This window comes from Choloepus didactylus, chromosome 12 (genome assembly GCF_015220235.1).
Source record: "Choloepus didactylus isolate mChoDid1 chromosome 12, mChoDid1.pri, whole genome shotgun sequence".
In the NCBI taxonomy this organism is placed as follows: Eukaryota; Metazoa; Chordata; class Mammalia; order Pilosa; family Megalonychidae; genus Choloepus; species Choloepus didactylus.
The window spans coordinates 100,937,849-100,964,947 of record NC_051318.1 but is presented as its reverse complement, the minus strand read 5'-3'; the positions used below and the strand labels follow the sequence as shown (position 1 = coordinate 100,964,947).

General features: G+C 42.6%; 1 protein-coding gene across 1 annotated transcript in view; it reads left to right on the top strand.

Moving 5' to 3' along the window:
- The window catches only part of LOC119506934 (guanylate cyclase soluble subunit beta-2-like), a 66,773-nt gene that overhangs the window by 24,999 nt on the left and 14,675 nt on the right, over positions 1-27,099 (top strand). The window contains exons 3-12 of the mRNA XM_037799939.1: positions 2,676-2,836; positions 6,749-6,848; positions 7,684-7,880; positions 9,036-9,147; positions 10,337-10,440; positions 11,766-11,982; positions 15,527-15,847; positions 19,218-19,366; positions 19,928-20,074; positions 25,401-25,555. Of these exons, the coding sequence (XP_037655867.1) occupies positions 2,676-2,836; positions 6,749-6,848; positions 7,684-7,880; positions 9,036-9,147; positions 10,337-10,440; positions 11,766-11,982; positions 15,527-15,847; positions 19,218-19,366; positions 19,928-20,074; positions 25,401-25,555 (1,663 nt within the window). The remainder of the gene's footprint in view (positions 1-2,675; positions 2,837-6,748; positions 6,849-7,683; positions 7,881-9,035; positions 9,148-10,336; positions 10,441-11,765; positions 11,983-15,526; positions 15,848-19,217; positions 19,367-19,927; positions 20,075-25,400; positions 25,556-27,099) is intronic.

Below are 27,099 nucleotides of genomic sequence, written 5' to 3'. Positions count from 1 at the left end.
CTAAATAATATGTTCAAGCTTTGCTTGGTTGTTTTTTTCCCCTGTGGTTATGTTCTTCCATTGATATATGGCTTTGTTAATTTGTTTCTGTTCGTAGTCCTTCTTTGGGTTTCCCCCTATCCTTACTTTTTAATCTTATTTATTTTCTTTTTATTTAAGTATGCAGAACAGCACAGTTCCAGAAACCAGAGCTGTTCAAAACATTATGCTTAGAAAAGTTTCAGCCCCCTACCTTCCAACACACATACATACACACACACACACACACACAATTTTCTATGCTTTCCACCTCACTCTCACCAATCACCCGGAGGTAACCAATGTCAATAGTCCCTGATTTATTCTTCTTATCTTTAATTTTGCACAAATAAGCAGATACAGGCACAGTTCCTAATTTCCCCCTTTTTTTTAATTCACAAAAGATAGAATACTAATCATATTGTCGTCTCCTGTGCATTAGCAAAAAACATTCTGAAGCATTCAAAATTTGGGTTTCGTTCTCCCCTTCATTTTCTTACCATTTCCTAAATATCCCTGTCCTCCTGTGATTTGAAGGGTTCTTGGAATGCTTGGTCACTGAACTGAAACTGTATAACAAAATAATACCCGTGTTGATTTTTAAAAGTGGCCTTTGTCCTTTGGTGAACAAGCAGTCTCAACCAGAAATCCTAGAAAAAGCCCCAAACCCAGCACAGATGGAAAACACCGCACCTGCACCCAAGATCATTGTTGAAGGAAGAATTAGTCTCCCAGCCAGATGTTTCCTGTTAATGGAGCTGGGTGCCTGGAAACAAAACCACCAGGATCTGGAACAAGCAACTGCATGTATTTTTGTAGGTTTACAGATTTAAAGTAAAAGTCAAGCAAGCAGTCTTTTACGCAAGGCTGCCATTCTCACTCTAAAATCACTGGGCTTGGCTTGCAGACAGCCCAATCCTCTGTGATATGTCCCCTGGGAGAAGAGAGAGGCCTCTGGGATCTGCTTTTCCTGGCAAATAACAGGAAACCCTGCTCAGAGCTCCATCCTGCAGGACCCACAGCTGGTTTTTCGCAGCCTGAACAAACTAGGTTTAGAGGGAAGGAAGGGGTGGAAGGAGGAGAGAGAAGGAAACCATTCCACATCTGGAATTGACTTTTCAGTTCTCCTCCAGGGACTCATAAGCATTGGAAAGGACTGGAGTAGCAATTTTATTTCAGTGTCCTTTGGGGTTAGCAGGTAGCTCCTGATTAATGTCACAGACATACTTGTCTGTGCCCAGCTAAGGATGGATCCATGAGCAATAACCCAATGGAAGCAACTCACACTGAGCTCCCACCTCCCACCCACTGTCCCAAGCTTTGTCTAGATTCAGGAGACCTGCCAACTCAGTAGGGACTCTGTGACTCATTTTCCAGGACAATTGTCTGCTCAAGAGTGTGGCCTTGGCAAGGAGCTCTGGGATACCTGCCGCTCAGTCTTCTTAGGAAGTTCCCCTGCCACCCTTGCAGGAATTGAGAAACCTGGAAAGCCCCTTGCTGGGAATTTCAGACCCAACAGGAGCCTCCTAGAGCCAAGGGTATATGTGCCCCCAGCTTTTGATGATCAGCTGAGGAGAGGCTTTGCCTGGTGGTTGAGAATCCTGCAGCTGGTTCCAAATTCTCCCAGCCCCCCATGGGGAGAGGTGTTACCGCGAGCCCCAAACCACAATAAAGAAGAGAGTAAAGAGAGAAAAAGCCATGCACAGCGAAAATCCCCCCACCCTCCCAATGGCTTTTCTGACGGCTGCTCCCGGGGCAGCAGAATATGGTACAAAAAAGACCAAATTGAGAGTTAGAGTCTCTTGGGCAAGTTTGGCCTCTGCTGCTGCTTGTGATTTGGGGAGATTCAAGAAGATGGCTCTCTGTCTCAGTGGGCTCCCCTGTAAAAAGGGGCAAGGCTAAGAAGAAATTGTCCTTGATTAGAATGTGGCAAGCATTAAGTTAACATCGATTAACCAGTGTTTCAGAAACTATAAAATATTCTGAAAAGCATTTGCAGCCCCTTCTGATGATCGCCTGCTGCGCCTTCCAACGGCGCCTCCAGGGGGCAGCAGCCCCGCGAGCGCCGCGAATCTGGCGGTGTCTACTGAGCAGGACTTTCCCTCCAGGTTTACAGACAGTTAGGGAGCAAAGAAAAATGTGACAGTGAGGAAGGGTTCAGCGTGACCCAGACAATTCAGAGAATTCTTTCCAGAGAATGCGACACAAAAACTGGACCTGGGAGGCAGAGCGGGATCTGGAGAGTCCAAGAGAGAGAAAGGAGAGAGCCACTGATCTCAGGCGTTTGGGATCATCTTCTAGATAAATCAGGAAAACAAAACCTTGCCGGAATTGTATTTTAGAGACGGTATTTGTGTTTCCTCAGAGGTAGCCTCTGACTCTGGGTGTGGAGTGACACATTGAAACAAGCACCTGCCAGGTGCCGGGGTTGCATTGGGCTCCTCACAGATATCATTCTCTCCTCACCCCAGCCCCAGGACAGGGACACAGTTATTGACATTTTACCAACGAGGACAGTGAAGCCTGAGAGAGGTCAGTAATTTATCCTGTGCTCAGGATTTGACCCTTGTGGAAATAAAGACCTTCCAAAGGAGAACAGACACCTGGCAGGTGCTAATTCATTTTTTGGGGGGTGGGGTGTGCTTTGGATCCCACAGGTGTCTCCACGGAAGCCATCCTGAAACTCTTTGGAGAATACTTCTTTAAATTCTGTAAGATGTCTGGGTATGACAGGATGTTACGGACGCTGGGAGGCAATCTCACCGAGTTTATTGAAAATCTCGACGCCCTGCACAGCTACCTCGCGCTCTCTTACCAGGTAAGATGCTCAGAGTCTGGGCTTTGTGGTCCTGAGAAAGAGCAAACTCCTGTGGCAGTTTTGGTCTCCCCCACCCCCACCATTGGACATCATCACTGCAGTTGCAAGGGGGCTGCCTCCCGTCTGCTGGGGCTCCCCAGACCTGGGCAAAAGGTGTCAGTAGTCTGAGCGTTTCTCCTGGAAAAAGGATGGGAAATAGAAAAATTAATGCCTGTCGGATTCTGTTATAAACTAGACACCAAAAAAGAAAGAAGGGCAAGTGGGAGAGGTCTTGCCTCATGTTGAGGGACGATGGCCTGACCTGTCAGGGCTGGTTTAGATTTGGAGTTAAGCCTTGAGATTGATCACAGTGGAAACAAAGGCTGGAAAACAGTCAGGTTTCAGGGGGTTTGGAAAATCTCCTGTAAGGTTTCCTGGCTTGGATGGAGCTGATAAATAGCCAAAGCAGCTAGATTCATGTTACTCACGTATCAGAAGGAAGGACCTGACAGAGCCAAGAGCCGGAATCGGAAACCATCCAACTCTGATTAACCCATGGAGTGGCTGCCTGAGGTGTTAAGAAACTGATTTCCCCCTTGGGGGTTGTCCTTCTGGAGTTTGGTCCCTGGTTTTCTTGTTTTTTTTTTTTTAGGGATCATTGGAAGTTCAAAGATCTAGGCTTCCTTTTTCTTTCTCAGAGAAGAAAACCCTTTTTTGAAAAGGTGAAGTTGAATTTACACAGATCATCATAATAATTTATATTTATTTTTGGCCACCTCTTAGTTTACCAAGCTCTTTCTTTACCATTTCTATGTTTTATGCTCGTAGCCCCTCTTGCAGGGATGTCATGAGAATAAAATTAGATTATGCCTGTAGAAGTGCTTCATCGACTGTTATGCTTCCTACAGATATTAAGTGGGAAAAGTGTTATTTTTCTGCATTTTTCAGAGAGGGAATCAGGGGCTTGAAAACCTTAACTGACTTTAAGTATCATGACTGGTTAGACCCGTCCCATTGTTATCATGTGAACAAATCAAGGATAGAGAGAGTGGGGAACCCTGGCTTGGGGGTCAGATGGGCTACAGTTCTGCCTGACCAGCTCTGCAACTTATTACTTGTGTGATCTTGGACGTATTGTTTGCCTTTTCTGAGCCTTGATTTTTTTTTACAATTTTTAAAAATTTAACAAATATTTATTGAGTGCCTACTACATGTCAAACACCTTTTTAGGCACTGGAGACAGAGAGACAAAAGATAAATAAATAAATAGGAAAGATAATAACCTACCTGATAGTGATGTGTGGATTAAAGAAAAGTAACATGTAAAATTCTCTAGCATGGAATTCCATAAATAATAACTCTCTTCCTTCCACTTCTTTTTCTTTCTGGCCAACATGGTCAGTTTTAAAATTGCAATAATTTGCATGGCCACTTCCTTTCAAATTTCTCAGCTAAAGCACTACAATAATGATAATAAGTGCTGTAGTTAGGCACTTGCAATCATCTTTCATAATATTATTAAAATAGCACACCTTTCCTCTAAAAATTGGTTCATGTTTTAAGTCAGTTCTAGAGAAGGTGTTAGTATTTTTCTACTGGTTCATTAAATGTACAAACATGTATGGACTATCCTTTATGGTCCAGATATGGTTTTCACCATATTTCTATCACCCTTATGAATAGCAGTGAAAAGAATTGAGGTTCTGAAATCCTGAGTTCATTGTTTTTATAGCCAACCCTGCTACCTTTCCTTTGGATGGTCATTGCCCATAAGCCAAAACCGACGCTAGAAAAGGAGTAGAACACAACCTCTCTGGGAAGAAGTGAGGACGTTTTGCAAATGATGAGATAAATAAAATGTATGTTATGATAGGCAAGTTGAAATAAAATGCTTGCAATGATACCCGATAGTTATATAGTATTTTAGTAGATTGTCTCTTTAGGAACAAATAAACAATATAAGATGATGCTGATTATTTTCTTCCTGTTTATCTCTAGTAATTTTGGAAGTATCTTAAGGCATACATTTCTGAGTATAACTTCACCCAGACTCAATTTGTTGTTTTGTAGCTGACTTTGATTGAATGCTAATTATGAGGCAGCTGCTGGGCTAAGTAATTTATAAACCGTGACTTGTCCTTCTTAACATTCCTAAGATCAGGTACTCTTATTGTCCCCATTATACAGATGAGAAAACTGAGGCCCAGAAAGTTCACGTAACTGTCCCAAATCACCTAGGATCCAAACCCAGGTGGGTCTGTCTCCAAAGGCCATGCTTCATTGTGGCTCTCATGGTTTTCCCTTTACTCTCCCTCTTCATTTTTAAAAAGCCCCATTTTAATCAAGAAATAAAAGTATAACCATATTATTTAGAAATTTGGAAACACTGACCAGAAGAATCACAAGCACACACTTTGGGAAGAGTCTCTGGGAATGAGCTGGACTGTGAGCGATGCGGTGGGGAGGGCAGCAGCAGTGTGTGATTTTCACTTAAGACCTTCTTTACTCTTTGTTTTGTTCACTATTTCAAATTTAGACACAATTTTTAAAAACGACTTTTTTTATTAGAGAAGTTGTGGGTAACAGCAGCATCATGCATAAAATACAGGATCCCCATTTACCACCCTATAATTAACACCTTCCATTGGGGTGGAACATTTGTTACAATTGATGAAAGCACATTTTTATAATTGTACTATTAACTGTAGTCCATGGTTTAATTTAGGGTTCACTGTGTGTGTTGTGCAATTCCATGGATTTTTAGAAATTTTTGTTCTAGTAACATTTATATGACCTAAAATTTCCCCTTTTTCCCACATTCAAATTTATAATTCAGTGCTGTATACTGCATTCACGTTTTGCTACCATCACCACCGTCCATTACCAAAACTTTTCCATCATCCCAAATAGCAACTGTGCATATTTTAAGCCTTAGCTCTCTATTCCCTCCCCCCAGTAGGGATAGGTCCTATTTTATCATCTGCTTTTGATGTGTGCTGCCTGAAATCCTCTTTAGATTCATTCAGAATGCAAATGCACACACATACTGTCTCTACGTGTACTTTTGGAAATATAAAATAACTGTTTGAGCAAAAAGAAATCCATTTTAACTGGCAATTCTACACTACGGAGGAGGGCAAAGATTTGGGAAGGAACCCACCTTCTTCCCTCACTGAGGCCAAAAGCTCTGTCCAAGGTGCTGGGGTCACCTACAGCCATGTAGGGGGAAAATGGCTTCTCCCAGAGACTGCCCTGGGTAGGGTTTGTATCCTTATGTCCTAGCGTACATCTCGCCTACTGGGAGATGGGGCAGACTTGAATGTCACAATTATTCCAGGAGAGAGATCATCTCTTTTGATGCATCCTTATGGGTTATCTCTCACACTGCAGATGGCACTATCCTTCCAGAATAAGAAATGTACTCTTCTCCACTTGCAAATGCCTCTGAGCCGCTGATGTTTCTGAGTGACGATACCCATGGTCCTTTGGCCATGGGTCCAGCAGGGCAGAGACCTCACAGAGGTTTCCTAGCACCCACCGGCCAGCCACCCCCTGCAGAAAGGGTAGAAGCAGGCTGGCATGCTGCAATGCCTCACTTGAGATCAAAACGTTTTTCTACCATTAATTGAGTCTTAATTTCCCAGAGCCTCAGTTTTCTCCTCTTTAAAGCGGAGATAATAATAATTGCCACCTATAATTGTTTAAGGGCTCAGGAATAAAGTTCTTGACATATACGAGCCAAAATCATGGTAGTTTTCATTTTTATATCATTGGAAATTACAACACTCTATAAAAGAATGGGGATTTGGGAGATAGTTCTGTATGATGTAATGGATAAGTACTGTTATTTCACAAAGCCTCAAAAGTATAATTTAAGCGATTTGCATTCACTGGGAAAAAATGCGTTGTGTGTTGGTTCTTTTTTTTAATTAGGAGATGAATGCACCGTCGTTTCGTGTGGAGAAAGGAATAGATGGGAAAATGCTTCTCCATTATTACTCAGATAGACATGGTCTATGTTACATTGTACCAGGTATGAGACTGGCTAAGACAGAGGTGGGGAGTTAGGAGATTGCTAATAGCTAGCTATGGGTAAGGAGTTAAAGCTCTATCTGTCATGAAGTCTGACCCTTTGTCATCTTGACCTTTACTTCCAAAGTCTTTGAGTGTTTAAAATAAGTTTCCAATGTGCCAAAAGAAGCAATCATTTTTATTTTTCTTCCAACTATATTTTAATTATAATTATGTAGTTATATTTACATAGTTGTAATAATTCTGCAGACATTATTTTCAACAGTTTTTTTTTGTATTTAGCATATTGGAAAAATCATTTTTTATGTTTTCACATAGCCTTTAAAATCCCTATCTTAAATAGCTGAATGCTATTCTGTATCGTAATTATCTTAACCAGTTCTCTACTGTTGAACTTCCAGTTGATGTGAATCTTCTGCTATTGTAAACAGCCCTGGGATGAACATCTTTATGCATGGTTTTCCCGTGCTTTAGATTATAAACCTGGGGTAGATTCCTGGAGGAACCCTTTTTAAAACATTATCTTTAATGCTTTCTGATGTTTACTATCTCTTGAGTGATTTATGTGTTTGTTTAATGAGTTAAACTCCTTCGTAAAATAAACAGACAAATGAACAAATGCTAAACTAGTAATTAGACTGGCAGGGATATATTTGGTACCCAGACATGTATAACAGATCTCTGCATGCTTTTATTTTATTGATCTGTCATAGGCTGCTTGTCTTGAGGTAGGGCCTGAGCTTGATGAGCTCTGGAATGTTCATCTGAGGTTCTGTAAGTTGATTGTTTTGTGATTTTTGCTGCCACAACTGCCTTTCACCATCCCTCACCAATAGGGATCATTGAGGCTGTGGCCAAGGATTTCTTTGATGTTGACGTGACCCTGGATATCCTTGACGTGAATGAAGAAGAGGAGAGAACAGGGAAGAAGGAGCATGTCGTGTTTCTTGTTGTGCAGAAGGTTTGCAAACAGACGAGAAGGACCAGGCCAAAGAGGTTACAAGAAGGCCAGGACATCCCGAGAGACCAAGAGGTATTAGGTGGGCTACATGTTCAGAAAGCACAGTTCCCCTAAGTGGAGCTACCAGTCTTGAAGCAATCTATGCACAGAACAGAATCAACTGGAACTTCTAATCATGGGGTTAAGGCAGAGTTTCTCAACCTCAGTATCAGTGACATTTTGGACCAGATAATTCTTTCCGTGGTGGTCTGTTCTTTGCATTGTGGAATATTTACAAAGACCTTTTTTCCAAAATCTCAGGAGGGGGCTGGGATGATAGCTGGCAGGAAAATCACCCATGAACATCTCCTATGTTTGAAAATTCTGCCCATGGATAAACTCTGAGTCAGGCTTCAAATCCTTTAAGATACAATATTTAGAAACATCCCTAGTCTCTAGCCACTAGATGCCATAGCGCTTTCCTGCCTCCATCAAAAATGTCTCCAGTCCTTACCAAATATTCCTAGGGTGAAGGGCAAGGGCAATGGTGGTTGAGAAACACTGGATTAATGTGAACTGATATGCATTGGGAGGTTTTCTGGGATGTATTTTGGCCTAGAAGATTTTCATCTGCAAAAACGCCAGTATAAAGGGTCTAAAATTCGGACCTGGTGGCTTATTTTGCAATCTCTCTAAAATAGATCGGCCTTTCAGGTTCCCAGCTGGGCCGGTCAGGGCTCTGGAGCTAACTCAAGATCCTGTGCTTGCCCACCTCAACCCCTACTCATAGAGTGACAATTACCTGTTTAGAGACCACATAGATTGGATGAACAGTTCTTTGAGTCCAAGTAGCTTGCAAAGTCTCCAGACAAGCCTGTGATATGTGGAGCACAGGGTGCTTATATCTTAAAGGATTTGAAGCCTGACTCAGAGTTTATCCATGGGCAGAATTTTCAACCACAGGAAAAGAGGTTCATGGGTGATTTGCTTGCCAGCTATCATCCCAGCCCCTTCCTGAGATTTTGGGAAAAAAGTTCTTGCTGCCTTTGATAAAGGAATAGCATGAGGATTAGAAAAAGGTCTGGGACTCCCAGAACCTTGGTAGAATTGACCTTGCAGTTTCCCCACACCGTTCCTTGGATGGAATTCGTCCCCACTTACAGATGGGTGTCATCACAGCAAACGTGGGGCTTGCACATCTCCAGTCCCCTGACCAGACGCGTGTGCTTCTCTCCTGGCCATCTGCAGGCACTCGAGGCAGCTTTTCTTAGGATGAAGGAGAAATACTTGAGGATGTCTGTTTGTCCTGGGAAGAAATCCCACTGGGATGCTGTAAGGAGTGTAGTCATGTTTGGAAAAGGTGAGTGGGCTTTCCCCTGGTCAGAGAAAAGACTTGGTTCTCGGGTGTGGCAGCCAGCATGCACAAATGGCCCAAATCCTCTGCGATTATGATATCACAGATTTCTGTTGCACTTGGATTTGGTGGGCATGGTTTTTAAATTTACAATGCGAAGGCGCTTACTTGTCTTCCTTTGCCCCTTTGGTTTGTGTGGGTGACATAGAGACACTGTCCCCTGTAATCAGGGAAAGTCTCTAGAGAAAGGGTTGGAATCAGTCCCAATTGGTGACTGTCAAAGGGATGAATGAATCCTGAAGTACTGAGGCAACGAACAATGAATTTTCCAGCTTTTTTTCTGGATTCAGACCTTCTGGGTTGGGAGGTATCTCTAGCCTAGAAGTTTGGAAGTTGGTGGATAATGACCAAAGGACACTGGATCCCGAGTCACGATACAGAGTTCTGGCTCTGCCTCTGATGGTATCAGTGGCCTTGAACCAAGGCCCCATCTGTGCTGAGCACTCCATGCTTCTCAGGCTCCCTCTCCCCCAATGCCTAAGTCAGAATTGGGGCTCCGATCCTCTGGGAGAACGAGGAGCTAGCGTGCACCTCTCCACGGGCTAGGATGGATGGCCTGCACCCGGGAGAAGGGCTGCAGGGCTCAAACGGCTGCATTTTGAGTCCTTCGAGCCACGGCAAGCGAGGCAAACACACAGTTGACATCCTTTGTCTAGGAGATTTTCATATCAAAAAGGCTCCACTTCGAATCCCTACCCCCTGCCAAATAGGGCTGTTGGTTAAAATTTCACGTGCCACCCAAAACTGTCAGTCTCAAAAGCTCCATGGTAAACGGCCCTAAGGCTGGTCTGGGCGCGCGCGCTCTGCTCCCGGAGCCCATTGTCTGGCTGTCACAGCTTCAATGCCTTTTCTGTGTTCACGGAGAGACATACTGAATCGGCCCAGAGGCTCTTCCACGGCGGGCAGAAACTTGGCAGGGAGCAGGAGGGTTTCTCAACCTGGTAGCAAGTTTTCTGTTTGTTTTAATTTGGAAGAAGAATGGCCGTGGCCATCTGGAGACGCAGAGGGAGCCCGTGCTTAAAGAGAGTGGTTTGCGCTCTGCCTGTGAAACACTGGAGAGAAAACCAGGAGCTTTGCGTTGCAGGGAGGGGGTGGGAATGGCTTCTCATGGGGGCGTTTCTTTTTCTACATCCAGGGCACCTCACCAACACCTTTGAGCCGATTTATCCCGAGAGACTCTGGATTGAAGAGAAAACGTTCTGCAACGCATTTCCCTTCCACATTGTTTTTGATGAATCAGTAAGAAGCTCTTCCCCTCTGTAGCATGCAGTTGGGTGTTGGCTGGTGGAGAGAGAATGTTTTACAGTCTTTTATGGCTAGTGGGGACTTTCGAGTCCTTGAAAAGTTCCCAGGGTTGGAAACACTTGGTTGTAGCGTGGCAGGGCCGTTGACTTCCTTTTCATTGTGGCAACCTCTAGAAATCAAAATGCAGGGTCAATGCCAAGGGCTGGGGACCAGTGAGTGCTTGGAAAGCTAGCCATCAGAGAAAAAGGAAGTGGCACTGAACTCACTTCATACTGAGACAACAGAACACAGTTCGACACCTGATCAGCAACCATCCTTGTGGCAAATTTATCTTTATCCTTTTCCTTGGATGAAATGAATGTCAACGGAATTGATTATGAAGTCATTTAAAAGGCAATTAGGCAAAATAAATTGGTTCACGGAACAAAATCAATTAAAATGCCTTCAGCCATTGGGATTTTCTCTGATATTTATCTGAACCCACAGACACCTTAAATCACTACCTACCAGCTCGCTGCAGGATACAGATTCTACGAAATTTACTCACTTGAGGGTGGTCTCTGTCTGCAAAGAAATTACAATCAAACCGAGGAAAACAATATGCCTCTACATGAAATAACTAAGGAATCATAAAGCAAAGTACCTTGACTTTTCCCCAATGCCACAATATTATCATTGCTAGTGTTGACATTTTAATTTCTGGCCCACTTAATAAATTCTTCTTTCTTTTTAAGTTGTGAACATAGAATGCAAGAAAATTTAATGGTATTTATTGCAAAACATTAGGTTCATTTCTATAGAACAGGCATCTCCAGGGGTGGTGAAGTTAAGTATTCCTGGATGGCCTGTGCTGGCGTTGGGTATTTTACATAAAGATACTCATTTCACTTCTTCCTTCTGTATGTTCCCTGGACAGATCAGTGAAAGGAGCCTCCCCATCACAGAGAGGGGTTCCCGCACCCAGCTGGTATCAGAACCAAAGCTACAGAACGTGCCGGTCTCTTTATTAGTTTATTCTGAAGAGAGAGACCTCCATCTCACAGAGCTGAGGATAACTCGGCCCATTTGAGAGCTTTAAACCCTGTTAGTCAAAAATACACTCCTGTGTATTCCCACACTATGCTTTTCTCTTTCAGAGACTGGCTGCAGATTTGATTTTGAAAAAAAAAATTTACTACTTTCATGGTGTATGTTCCATTCCCCACCTCCTTCTCCCCACCAGTGAGTCGCAAAGCATTGCCAGAGTGTTATCTCGAAGGGGGAGTTGATGGTGTAGTTTGCTTTCTTTAAGGTGTCTCATATCTCTCCTCTGTGGGTAGCTTAGGGTCAAGCAAGCCGGAGTGAATATTCAGAAGTATGTCCCAGGGCTCCAAACCCGGAAGATTCGAGTAGATGAGTATTTCTGCATCATCCATCCCCAAGTCCCCTTCAACATCTTCAGCATTTGCAAATTTATCAACAGTCAATTTGTCCTGAAAACACGAAGAGAAGTGATGCCTGAAGCATGGAAAAATCAGCCCACACTCAAGCTCCGAGGTAGTAAATCACCCTGTCCCATTGATCTCTAGCTGTCTGGGAGGATGGGTCAGGAAGGGAAGAAGCGGAGTTTTCCAGTGTGGGGCAGGGAGCAATCGTGAGCAGTTGTTTTATTACAGCATTTACATTTGGCTTAATCCATAAACGATATATTTTACCTCCTCAGCCATTTCTGGTTTATGCATGAATGAGCTGAATGATAAAATTCTGGTCTCTGTTACCAAGATTTTTCAGAATGCATGGGCTGCCCTTGGTATTTATTTAATGTCCGTGTTTTTTGTGGCAATGTGATCATACCTGACCTTCTGTCATGGGGCACACGTGTTGAGCTGTCTTCCTATCAGCCGGGTGATCATGTGCTCCAGCCAACAGTACAGGCATAGCTGTGGGAGGCAGCAGAAAGGATGTGTTCTGGGAACCCCAAGTGGTTGTTCAGTGGAGTGATGGGAGATGAAATGACAAGATAAGGGGCTTGGACTCCATTTCCAAGTTTCTGCCAGGATCAGATTTGAAGTTTAGAATGGGGACCTGGAGACATGTGAAGGGAGGATTTTGAGGTATGGAGAAGCTGGGGGTTGGGTGGAGGCTACTGCCCACGTCCAGACAAGAAGCTTTGAGGGGCCGCATTAATTCAGGCAATGGTGCTGATGTCGGGCACAGATTCAAGAGATAATGAAGGCAGGACGTGGTGACTGGGTGTGGGCATTGAAAAACAGAGAGACTATTTAGGATAATTACTAGCTTTCTTGCCTGGATAAACTGGGTGATGAAAGCGTCTCTAACTGAATCTCCTTAAGAGCAGGGAGTTTTGTCATTCTGGGCCTCTGCTATCTCCACAGTGCCTGGCTCATCGTAGGGACTTAATAAGAAAAAATAAAGATTTGTAGAAGGGATTGAAGGTGATACCAGCTGCAGATACCCACATATAAATGCCTAATAGGGAATGAAAAACATCCTCTGGGGCACTCCTACTCACTGTTGACAGGAGAATAAATTCTATGAAATTTGGTATGTGTATCAAAAACCTTAGAAATGAGCACATTCTTTGTCTAAGTCCAAGTCTAAGAATTTATCCTTTAATAAAATAGCCATGATTATATACAAAGACTTAACTACATGCTCTTTTATTGCAATGCTGTTTATAGAATGAAAAACTGGGCATAACATAATCAATATTAGGTTATTGATTAAATAAAATACAGTATAATCAATGCAGCCAGCAAAAATAAGAATGCATATCTATATTTAATGCAATGGAAGAATATCTATTTTATATTGTTAGGTGAAAAATTCAGGTTACAAAAAGAAGATGCCAGATGATCCCATTTTGGTAATAAAAAGCTATGCTTCAAAATATTAACAATGGTGGAATTATGGGTGATTTTTATTATCTGTTTTTGCTTCTTTTTCTATTTCTGCAATGAATGAATACTGCTTTTATAAAAAGACAATGAACATATCTATTTTTTAAGAGATGCACATCTGCAGTCTGGCAAGCAAGATTCCTCAGCATGGTGTAGGATGCAGTTGTGTAGTGCTAAAAAAAAGAAGAATGACAATTCAGAACCTTAGGGAACGCCTGCATTTAAGGAATAAGTAAAAACACCTTAAAGGAAATATTCAGAGACTAGGGGAAATCTTAGAGAGAGAACAGTGTTAGGGAAATGACAGGAAATGAGATTTCAGGCAGGAGGATCTGGCTAACACGAGCAAACAGCAGAGCAGCTGAATAAAGACAAGACTGAAAAGCTGTGTTGGAGCTGGAAGTTTTGGGGCCATCGATGGGAGCCACCATAAAGTAAGAAAAATAGCTGAGGGTTATCGACTAAGGAGAGGATGAGGAAGTGGATACAGAGAGCCTAGATCACTCTCCTGAGATGTGACTAAATTAGGGGAATGAGAGAGACTGTGAGGTGAATAGAGGGGCTGTTGTGTTGAGTGATGATTGGTTCTTTTTAACTGAAAGGGATAGGAGCATATTTATAGGCTAACAGGAAAGTGTCCCTTGAGAAGGAGAGGCTGAATACACAGGTGAGGGAGGCTTTGATGATTGGACTCGGATCCTGAGAAGTGATGGTGTAGAATGCAGAGCACAGGTGTGTGGATTGTAGTTGGACAAAAAAAGAGAGAGTTCTGTTTCTGCTTCAAGGAAGAAAGGTATGAGGTTGATTGTTGATGTAAGTAAGTGTGTAGGGTGTGGAGGTGGAGAGCCACAGCCCGGTGTGGGACATGTATAGTAATAATAGGAAACATCGAAAGTCAGACATTGTTATTTCCCTCCAGAAACAGCCTCTTACGTAATACTCTCAATGACTCTATGAGGTGGGTGCTTCTATGACCTCTGCCATTTTACTGAGACAGAGAGTCACCCAGTCAATAAGGGGTAGAACCAGGATTTTCCCCATATTTGCATTGGTCCCCAGCTTACAGACCACCACAAAGTTTCAGGGCGTAACACAGCACAAGGGGTAGGAGGAGAATATGGGAAAGCCACCTCAGATACTTAACTACTGCAGCCAGGAAGTGGAACTCATGACTCCCATATTCCATCCATTGGCTAGACTGGATCATGTGACCACCCTGACTAACTGCAAGGGAGACTGGGAAATGTAGTCCCACGTTGTGCCCGGGAGGAGGATATGAGATGGATGGGCCGTTCGCTTATTGTGCGGCAAGTTCTTAAGTACTTTGCTTTCCTGCCTCCTTAGGGAGACCACAGCAGCATATAGTTGACTGTGTGATCAGCCCACTTACCTTCTTTTGCTCCTTTTGTCCTCCTCACTTCAGTTCATTCCCTAAGAACCTCAGGGAATGACTTTTATCAAGTCTTATATATTAGTTATTTCTCAAGAAAAATCTGGGAAGGGGTTTGCTTCCAGCTGAGGTAATTTGTCAGAAATTGCTTATCTGAACTGAACAATGTGGTGTGGAAAATTTACGAATCAGTCCCCAAATGCTCCTAAACTCCCTTTTGAAAGAAAATACACACAAAGGCTCATGCTCTTATCTCAAGGGAGAGTTCTTGAAGCCTGCCCTCAGAATCAATTTATTTTGACTTAAAACAAATGTTTTTGACTAAAGACCAACATGTTTATCTGTTTTTCAAATCCACAGCTGACTCATTGGAACAAATTTGGAGGATGGATAAAGAACACTGGAACATTTAGGCGTCCTGATAACACCAAGATGTGACAGTGTGGGAACACTGAGAAAAGTAGTTAAACCAAACCAAACAAACAAACAAACAAAAACAACCCTTAAAAAATATAATTTAAAAAGTCTTAGCTATTTCCAGGGCTTAATTATATATAACACAATATGTGACACATTTGCATATATTGATGTCAAGTCATTGACAAAGTTTATATACTTACGTTAGGTATACAAACTTTATTTAAGAACACAAGGGAAGTGTATGTGTTTCAGGTAATTTTCCAAAGAGAGCAGTTAAAACTCTCTAAGTCATTGCCTAAGGTTGTCTGCTAAGCATACTCATCCCCCATGGGTGATAAGCAAGTCTTGCGTTTCTCTTCATGACTGAAAGGTCAGATGATCTGGATGGAGTCTATGCGGTGCATGATCTATGTGTGCTCCCCGAAGCTCCGCAGCCTGAGAGAGCTGGAGGAGCGCAGGATGCATCTCTCCGACATCGCCCCCCACGACACCACCAGGGATCTCATCCTCCTGAACCAGCAGCGGCTGGCGGAGATCGAGCTGTCCAACCAGCTGGAGAGGAAGAAGGAGGAGCTGCGGGTCCTCTCCAAGCACTTGGCCCTGGAGAAGAAGAAAACCGAGACCTTGCTCTATGCCATGCTGCCGGAACACGTAGCCAACCAGCTGAAGGAGGGAAGGAAGGTGGCTGCAGGTATGGTGTGCCCGTCTCTTCCTGGGGGCCTTTGAGCAGGAGGGTGTGTCCCAGTGGTTAGGGGCACAGGCTTTGAGACCAGACAGGTCTGGATTTGGCCTCTGGCTTTGTTGCCTTTTAGCTACATGATCTTGGGCTAATTACCTGCATGTCCTCCATTTTCCTCATTTTAAATTGAGTATAATAAAAATAATGTGGGAGTGAAATATGGAGTTGTCAGAGCCCGAGGGGGCTTTGCCAGTCAAAAGACCAAAGGAGACACCAAGCATTTTCTGAAACATGAACTTTATTTGGGGCTTACTCACAGGGAGGCAGAAATCAGCAGAAATCAAATGGCTTTTTTCTCACCTGGGCGGGTACTGCTTTTGCAGGGAAGTTGGCTGCATGATTGAAAGAGGACAGCAAGCCAGTTATAGGGGTTTTTGACAAAGACATTCCTAAAGGTGGGAGAGCATCCTGTGACATGGGGGTGGTGCAGGAAGGAAAGAATTATAGGATGGGGCTTTGTAAATAACCACAAGAGTGATAACATTTGGGGGCCAGGAAGCAGGTAGACCAGATGAACATTCTTGGTCTTTCGTGAGACCAAGAATTTCTCACTTCCTTTTTATTTCCCATTTAAAGTTACAATTTACCCTCTTTCTCTTTACTGGCTTACAAAGATGGTAGGTTAAACATTAGCTGCCTAGGTCACGCAGACTCCTGTGTGCCAAGGCCTGCAGGCCTGTTCTGTTCAGGCCAGGTGCTGCCTTGAGAGTAAATAAAAGTGCCTGTCAATGATGTGCACATATATTAAATTCTCTACGAATTTAAGGGTGTATTCTGAGACTGGCCTCATTCTTCAGTGACCATCCAGAAGGCTCCAAACTATAACAGGAGATGGCATACTCACATGTTAGCTCAGTCACAGGGGTTTCTGTGGATCATTCTGGGAGAGCGAAGGATGCTGTGTTTTCTCTGGACTCACTTCCATTTGTCACGGTGCTGAGTCCCCAAAGAGGTTCACAGATTTGGGGCTGTGGCAGATACATACAGAATCAATTATGATTCTATCTGAGAAATAAGTATGTCATAGTGGGGGCTGTGGGAGGCCAAAGGAAAGGAAATTGATATGCATTAAGGAGCCACTATTTTACCAGGGTCTGTGTTAAACATTTTACATATGCTATTTCATTTAACGTTCTCAACAACTCTACACGGGACGTGTCATTATCCTCATTATATAGCTGAGCAAATTGACATTCACCCCCAGCCTAAAAGTAGAAGAGCTGGAATTCCATCATAAGTCTGTCTGACTTCCAAGTCCATACTCTTTCCACCACTTGAGGGGCGGTGGAAACACAGAAGATGGTGATTAATAATAAATATGTGTCGGAAGAGGAAGGGTGAGGAAGGGTGGAGTGGTGAAGCCCTTTGTAAAGGGTGTGGCATTTGAGTTGGGCATTGAATCTTAGCAAGGAGGGGAGGGAAGGGCATTTCTGGAGGATGGGACAGTGGAGGCAAATGAAAGGCAGCATGGAAATAAATATTGCATCCCTAGGGCAAGGGGGTCTGATGAGAGGCTGAGGCTCGGGTGATATCGTGATGAATCTCAATTATCATGGAAAAGGAAACTGTTTTTTATTCTGTAGGCTGTGGGGATTCATGGAAGTGTTTTCTTTAAATGGATGTGGCATGATTTTATAAAGATGTTGGGTGCAGCTTGGGGAGTGCATTAGAGGGAGGCAGACGGAAAGCCTATCCCTGGTGCAGGTGAAGATGGTAAGGGTCTGAGCTAAGGCAGCCTGAGCAGAACTCAGTGGGATGCCTCACCTGATAAGACGGGAAGGCAAGAGAAAGGAGGCAGTGATAACTCTGAGGTTCTGGCATGGAAAGATGTGCTGCTTTATCCTGAGAATAGAACCAGAAGGAAGAACAGGTTTGGAGGAGGGTGATAAAGTCGGCTTTTGAACTGTTGAATTTGAGACACCCGTGGGATCCCCCACATAGCATAAGCAACAGGTAGTTAGGAATTGTGGGGAAAGCTCGAGGGAAATTCTAGGCTAAGGTCTATATCAGGTGCTGTTTTAATCACAGATTCTATGAACGATAAGCAGGTCATCTAGAAGGTATGAGATAATAGGAGGTGGTTGGGTATGGAACCTTCGGGAATGTATATTATTTAAGAAAGAAGAAAAGCCATTGAATGATGTAAAACTAGGAGATCAGAAAGGTAGGGGAGATATTAAGAGAGAATGGTAGGCCAGAATCCAAAGGAAAGAGAATGTTACAAGAAGGGGCGGTTTCTACCAGAGCTGTAGGTAATAGGAAAGGCACCACGCTGTGTTCAAGGAGTCAGTCCATTCACTCATTCCACAAGTATTTACTTAGCATCTACTATGCACTAAACCCTGCCCCAGGTGCTGGGGACACAGCCGAGAGCAAAACAGACAGATTCCTTATCTCATGGAGCTTATACTGCAATGGGAGAGAGAGTCAATAGCCAAATAGACAATGATATACACATCATCTTGCCTCATTAGTCTTATGGAGAGGGAAGGGGGTGATGAGGCTAAGTGGATTGAGAACACAGAGGCTGTTATTTAAATAGGGTGAGCAGGCAAGTTCTCACTGAGGTGGTTACATCTGAGAAGTGATGGAGAGAGCCGTGTGGGTATCTGAGACGAGTGCAAACCAGGCAGAGGAACTGGAAGGTGCAAGGGCCTGCAGGCACAAGGCAGTTCACAAACTCAAGAAGCACCAAGCTGGCCATGGTGGCTGGAGTGGAGTGAGGAGATGGAGAGAGTGGAGAGATGCGGTCGGGGACGTAGGGGAGTCACATCACCTGGGACTTGTCAGCCAGGGTAAGGCCTTTGTATTCTATTCTACATGGGGTGGGATGTCAAGGAGGGCTTGAGGCAGAGTCGTGAGGGGCTCTGACTTAAAGAGATCATCTGGCTGCTACTTGGAAATTAGGAGGACATGTCGAGCTTGAGGATATGGTGGCCTCCCAGTCAGACAAAGCTAGGGGACCTCTACCGCTTTGACCCTGATCTCCTGTAGCTCAGACCTCCGCTGTGCCACCTGCTAGGGACATCTCTCAGGGCCAATGCCCACTCTGGGTCAATTCCCTCATCCCCTGGCTCTTGTCACAAAAAAACTGTGATTACTTACTCATCTGTCTCCTTCACCAGGCTGGGAGCTCCTTAAGGGATATGACACTCTGAGCATGATGACTAGCTCAGAGTAGGTGCTCAGTAAACATCTACTGAGTCAGCAGAGAATGGCATCCGGCCCCTTTACCCAACTCCCGAAGGACACTTCATTCCAGAATACATAGAATTATTATCCTTTCTCCTGGGTTATCACTGATCTCTTGTTTCTGTTGCAGGAGAATTTAAAACCTGCACAATCCTTTTCAGTGATGTGGTGACATTCACTAACATCTGTGCTGCCTGTGAACCTATCCAAATAGTGACTATGCTGAATTCCATGTACTCCAGGTTTGACAGGTTAACCAGTGTCCACGATGTCTACAAAGTAAGTGCTTGTGTACTGTGTGCTGGATTTCACAGCAGTGTGCTCGGGCAAAGCAGGAACTTCATTTGAAGTCTTTCCTTGCCTCTGTCTTCATGGTCTGGGGTTGGGAGTGAGATGAGGAGGCACAGCTATAAGGGAATTAGAGATATTTTAGTTTGTTTCTAGGAATCCTTTTATAATACCCAGTGCTAAGAGGGTGCTCTGGTGCCTTTGAGAGGCAAACTGTCTTCCCAGAGAGTGGTTCTCCCATTCCTTGAGTTCACCAGAAATTCTAATCCATATAATATCTTACTTAATATATAGCAGTGTTTGACTACTGCAGGAACTCCATTTTCTCTGGGATTTGTTTTCCTTAGAAGCAAAAATGGCCTTTTGGTTCTCTCCTCATTGTTTCCTGAAACATTTTCATTCCCATCTCCTCCTCATGCTCCTTATACCCCTAGAAAGTAATTGCAAACCTCAACATGGTCCTTTTGTCAATATGTGGGAAATGACAGTAACATTTAGTGACATGTTCCATGCATTCAGGAAACCCTCTGAATACACAATCTTCCCTTACAGGTGGAAACAATAGGAGATGCTTATATGGTGGTAGGGGGTGTACCAGTGCCGATGGAAAGCCATGCTCAGAGGGTGGCTAATTTTGCCTTGGGGATGAGAATTTCTGCAAGAGAGGTGATGAATCCTGTGACTGGAGAACCCATCCAGGTAGAGAGCTACTGAGTACTTCAATTAATACCAAATGTTTAATGCAAAAAAAAAAAAAAAAAAAAAGTAGAATTGCATTTGTCTGCTCAGATGGTTATGGTTATATTAGAATAATTAAAATGGGTAATTTGTCACAGCTCTTCTCTTGCATGTGTTCCTGTTAGTAAGACTGTTACTGTCCCATCTTCTGTCCAGTTTCAGAAGAGGCTTGTAGGGGGTCTGGATTTTCATGTGATTCACTGCAAGCTTTCTTTGACTCTGACGTAGGACAGGGCTGAGTACCTCTCCCCATTTACCTTGTAGGGCTCAACCCTTCTAGAAGCAAGTTTATTTACAATTCCTGATTTTTGTTCAAGAATTTCAACAGGTGGTTCAGCTCTACTGATTAGCCAGTTTTTCCCTGCTTAGGAAAATTGTGTATCCCACATGCCGTCTGGCGGGTTCAGAACTCAGGCTGAGGTGTGAAAGTGCCTCCAGCCAGCAACCCAGACACTCTGGTGCCATAAGATATTCTGAATAGCCTCCCATGCACCACGTGGTTGTTAGCCGAGACATCTGCTTGCCTTTCTCCCAGGAAGCTACTCTTCCAAGTATGGGAGCTTGTTCACACTATAAAGGTTGGATAGTTTGGAGTTGAAAAGCTGGTGTCCTCCAAAATGGCTTAGACTCCTCCCTGCTTTGTGTCATTCAGAAATTCAAAATAATTTAAACAGCTGACTGCAAAGAAATAAAGCCTACTGTAAGATGGAATGTGATTTCTCCAAATTCTAACCCCTTCCCAGGAGATTCTGAAATTTACCCCGTTCACCCTCGCCCCAGAGACTTAGAAGCTGGGAAAGACGCAGGTCCCGGTTTGGGGGCTACTGCAGTCTTCTAAATCAAGACAAACGTGAAACGTCCACAATACTCAACTCATTGTCAACACACAGTAGACATCTGGGAATAAAAATCCCAATATAATACTTAAAAAATCAGGTGTGGGAGGCAATGAGGGAATAGAGATGAGGTTAGATAAGAGACAAGTGTTTCATTTAGAGGATTCTGAGATAAACCATTGAAGAAAAAATAATTGAAAATATACAGTTGTGTAAATATAAATAATACACACATATTTTTGTATATGTGCACATGTATCCATTTATTTATATAAATATATATATAATTTGTAAAATATATATATATATTTATATTTACATATATGAAATCCCTCTGGGTAGAAGATTGGAGCCACCGAAGACGTTCCAATCAAAAAGGGTGGAGAGGGGGCATAGCAACAGAGATTTAAAGAATGCTACACCAATAAGAATGAATTAAACAAGAAATTCCTGGAAAATCTCATGGCATATTTACCAAGATGAAAACAGGAAAGAATGTTAGCAATTCTAAGATAAGAGTAGGGAATAGTTAGAAGCATCATTAAATGTCCACAGAATAGATGTGTGTATGGGGAAAGAACTGGAAACATTTTTCTCCAAAGAGAATTGTGCTGCCATCTCTACAGTTTAAAAATTAGTACTTATTGGAATCTTCTATTCTTCTATTCATATAACATTTAACATACATTTACTGAGGACCTACTGTGCATGAGATAGTATTAGTAAGTGCTTTGAAGGATTCAGATAAATAGTTGACAGTCTCCTTTTCCTAAAAGAATTTATAATCTTATTTCAGGGAGAATGAAATCTAGCATTAAAAGGCAAGGAAGTTTGGTTAGGATGTAAAAGTTGCAAAAGACTTGCTGCTTTTAAAACCCATCAAAGAGCAAAGAAATCTAAAGGAACTAAATTCCAGAAAGTGATAAGCTCTTTCAAGGAGAAGACACCCGCCTGCTTTCATCCCTGGTAGAGAAGCAGGGGAAATAATCTACTAGAGGTGAGGGTAAGGAGAAACCAGCGTAAATTTTAATGAACATTTAATGCTTAGTTGAGGGGCTGGCATGATAGATTAGAATCCCGAGGAGCCCCAGCCACAGGTCTGTACCCATCCACCAACTCTAAAGTCTAAGGACAGGGGAGCAGAGCCAAGAGAGAGCCCAGTCCCTGAAGTGTGAGAGCCCTTTCCCCAATGCAAGGCAGTGGCCACAGAAGGTTGGCATTCGAGTAAGAGAATGGAGAGAAGTCCTTCTTAGGCATTCTTGGTCTTCACCAAGTACACGACAATGACCTTTTGAAGGCTGGGGCAGGGAAGAGTGGCAGGAAGAAATGTTTCAAAGTGCAGAAAACTTGGGACTGAAGAGCAAAGAGATTCCCCAAAAGCTCAGTGTTGGGTCATAAAGCAGAAAGATCTCCCACAGTTCAGGAACCTGGCCACTTTGGCTATTAAGCATGAGGGAGTTCTTGGAGTCTTGCTGGTGCACAGATCCCAAGGCCTGTTGGAGAGAAAGTCCCCATCCAGCCTTCATGATATTTGACACCAGGGCTGCATGGAATCTTGATACAGCTCTGAAAAAGGCCCATCCCAACTCAAACTAGAAATTAAATCCACCCAGTCTCCACTCTAGCAGCACGACAGAAGGGGTATGACCTTTGCTGAGGGGTAAATATTATCGGCATTGGTGTCTACTGAACCTTTATGCACAATAAGGCATACAATTAAATAATTAAAAATAATGAGATGCAAGAAGAAACAAGAAAATGGTGGTGTGGTGTATAGCCAAGAGAGGAAACAGTCAATAGAATCAGGCCCAGAGAAGAAGGCCTAGACATTGGGATTATCAGACAGTGTCTAGAAAATAACACTGATAAATACTTTAAAGGATCTACTGGAAAAGGGGAACAACATATGTGAGCAGGTGGGAAATTTCAGGAGAAAGATGGAGATTATATATATTTATATATATAATTCCATAATTTCTAAATGGAAATGAAATATATAAAATCTCCAAATGGAAATAAAAACCGTGATATCCAAATTAAGAATCCATTTGATGGGCTTGACAGAGACTAGACAGCAGTAGAGGAAACTTCAATTTTATCCAAATTGAATCACAAAGAAGAAAACAGTGAGAAAAAAAATGGAAGAGAGTATTCTAGACAAGTAGGACAGTAGCAAATATATAGAACTGGAGTCCTAGAAGGGAATAGAGTAAGGATAGGGCCAAAGACATATTTGAAGAAACAGTGACTAAGGATTTTCCAAAATTGATGAAGATAATTGGCCCACATGTCCAAGAGCTTAGCAAAACCCAAGCAGGATAAACACAAAGACAACCACTTCTAGTCAAAGTGTACTGAAAGCCTTATCTGGTGCAATAAGTGCAAGAAAAGGAAATATAAGACATATAGATTGGAAAGGAAGAAGTAAAACTATCATTATTCACAGACTAGATAATTGTGTACCTACAAAATTTATACAAACTACAGAAAAGCACCAGATCTAATAAATGAGTTTAGCTAAGTCATAGAAGTCAGGGACAATACACAAAAATCAACTGGATTTCTGTTCACTAAGGACAAAAAAATGGAAAATAAAATAAAAACAAAATAAGACTATTTAAATTGCTAGGAACAAATCTAGCAGGAGATGTGCATGAACTCTATGCTGAAAACTACAAAATACTGCTTAGGGAAATTAAAGAAGACATATTTAAGTGGAAAGATACTCTGTATTCATGATTGGAAGACCTCAGTATAGTTAAGATGCACATTCTCCCCAAATTGATCTATAGAATTATTAGAATACTACTCAAAATCCCAGCAGACTTCTTTGAAACAAATGGACAAGGTGATTCTTACATGTAGAATGCAAAGGTTCTGGAATAATCAAAACAATCTTGGAAAAGAACAAACTTGGAAGACTCATACTACCTCATTTCAAGACTTAATGTTAAGCTACAATCTTAACAACACAGTAGAATTGGTAGAAGGATAGATAAATAGAGCTTGGAGCATTATTAAGTGTCCAGAAATAGACCACACATTTGAGGCCAATTGATTTTTGACCAAGGCACCAAATCAATTCAATGGGGAAGACAAATTCTTTTTAAGAAATTGTTCTTACAAGAAACAATTAATTTTTTAAATTCATTTTTATTGAGATATATTCACATACCATGCAGTCATACAAAGCGTACATTCAGTTGTTCACAGTACCATTATATAGTTGTGTGTTCATCACCAAAATTAATTTTTGAGCATTTTCATTACCACATGCACAAAAATAATAAGAATAAAAGAAACAATTAATTTTATATGTATCATGGACCTAAACATAAAAGCTACAACTATGAAACGTCTTGAAGAAAACTAGGGGAATAGCTTCTGACTTTTGGGTAAGTGATGATTTCTTAGATAGGGCACAAAAAGCACTAAGCATGAAAGGAACAGAATGACAAACTTAATCACAAATAAAAAATTCTGCTCATTAAAGAAAATGAATATAAAAACCATTGAGTGGGAAAATATTTTAAATACATATATATGACACATCCAAAATATAGTTAGAATCCCTACATACATACTAACAATAGAAGATAACCCAGTTTCTAAAATGGGCAACAAACTTGAATGGACTTTCCAAAAAAGCAGATGTATGAGTGGACAATAAGCAATGAAGTATATTTAATGTCATTAGCCATTAGTGGCATACATTTCACGTTCACCAGAAGACCAAATGGTGGTGAGAAGGTGGAGCAGTTGGAAGTCTCCCATTGTTGACAGAAGTGCAAAACGTTACGATGACTTTGGAGAACCATTGGGCGGTTTGGTTTCTTTAATATAACATTAAATAGACATCTACTTCGTGACTCAGAAAGCCACTTTGAAGTATTTACCTGAGAGAAATGAAAACAAATGTGCACATTTAGGGAGGAATGTTTATAGATAGAAGCCTTATTTATGAGAGCTCCAAACTGGAAATAACCTAACTGTTCATGAGGAGAATAATGGATAAACACATTGTGGTGTATTCTTACAATAGACTACTATTCAGCAATTAAAGAATGAACGAGTTATCCTTACAACACTCTGAATGAATCTGACAAACATTACATTGCATGAATGAAGCCAAATACAAAACAGTATGATTCCATTTATATGAAGTTCTAGAATAGGCAAAATAACCTTTGGTGAAAGAAAGAAGAAGCTGACTACATCTGAGAGGAGGGATGGAGATTAACTGGAAAGGGGCACAAAATAATTCTGAGGGGTAAGGGAACTACTCTGTCTTATTTTGTATGGTGGTTACGGGCATAAATGCACTTGTCGAAACTCATGGAGCTAACCACCTAAGATCTGTGTTTTTCATTTTATGTGAATTATACCTCAGTTTAAAACTGGAAGCAAGCATCCTGGGTGGTCCCTTTTCGGTTGGTGTTCTCTCCATGCAGATCCGAGTGGGGATCCACACCGGCCCAGTCTTGGCAGGTGTTGTGGGGGACAAGATGCCACGGTACTGCTTGTTTGGTGACACTGTGAACACCGCCTCAAGGATGGAAAGCCATGGTCTTCCCAACAAAGTGCACCTCAGCCCCACGACCTGCAGGTAGTTCCCTGTCATTCATTTACTGTTTCCTTCCATGGCCGCTCTCTCCCTCCAGAACGTGCAGAGTCCTTCTCAGACAAGGATAAACAGCAGCCATGGGGGCGAGGGGAGTGATAGAGAAAGAAACCCATTTTTTTTCCCATGCTACACTGCCTTACAGCAGACATTTGTCAGCCAATAAACACTTACGAATCCTCTGCAGGTAAGATAGTTTTTGCTCTTAAGAAGCATTTGGTCTGGTGCAGGGATCGTCAAACTTTAACCCAGGGACCAAATCCAGCCTACTGCTTGTTTTTGTAAATAAGGTTTTATGGGAACACAGCCATGCTCTTTTGTTTACATAATGTCTATGGCTGATTACGTGCTACGATGTCAGGGGTGAATAATTTGATAGAGACCACGTGGTCCGCAAAGCCTAAAAGATTTACTATCTGTCCCTTCAGAGAAAATTTTTGCTGACTCTTAGTCTAGTGCCAGAAGCAAAGTCTTCACAGACAGTTGTTTTGAAAGTGTAGTAAGTACAATGATGATTTGCGTAATATGATTTTCATGCTCAAAGCACTTATTATAGGCCACATTCTAAGTTCTTTTACATATGCTATTACTGTTACAACTCTATGAAGGTAGATTTCACATCTTCTTGTTCCTGTTTATAGGTAAGAACAAACGAGGCACAAAAAGGTGAATGGTTTGCCTCAGGCTGCAAGTAGGCTAGTGAGGAGAAAAGCCTGGATGTAACCTAGGGGTTCGGCTGCAGAGTTCCCCTCTTAACTAATACACTTCCATGCCTGGGGGTACCATAGGGTGGGTGATGGGGAAGAGTGCCTACCCAGTCAAGAAGGGCTCTGTGGAGGAGATTCCTGAACATCTCCTGATGTTCATGAGCAATGAAGTCAAGAGTAGGATTTGGCCAAGAATTGGGTATCAGGAGCGAGAAGCAAGTAGCCCAGGCAAAAGTGTAGAATGTGTGCAGACAATTTAGCTTTGCTGGCGTGGAAGATATGAAGCCAGAAGTGGTGAGAGAGCTGCACGTGCCCTCCTGAAGGTGTAGGTGAGAAAATACCCTCAGGAGTGTTGGCTGGAGACCATGGTGTGGCCAGAGTCCTGCTGACACTGAGAGGAGCCCATGTAAGAGGCAGAAGATGGAACAGTCAGAAAAGAACCAGAGTGAGAAGCACCCTTATGGATGGTTTTAGGGATGAGGAATTGAAAAAAAAATCAAGTATAGACAGGGACTGAAGAAATACCCACCAGAGGCTTTGGGGACATTATCAAAAATTGTTTCAGGAGAATGGTGGGGATGGATGCTGAATTATAATGGGTGGAAAGGATAAAGGGGTGAGAGGGTTTGTTGGGGATTAAAGCAGGAGATACTCAAGTGAGAAGTTGCATGTTTGCTTTTATTTAGAATTGAAGAGACCTAAGCTTGCAAGCAGGCTCAGGGGAAGATGCAAATGGAGGGGAGCTGAAAACAAGAGAATAGGGGTGTCTGATGGAGCGAGGTCCAGGGAGGTGGGAAGGGGTGGGGTCAGGGGCATGGAGGG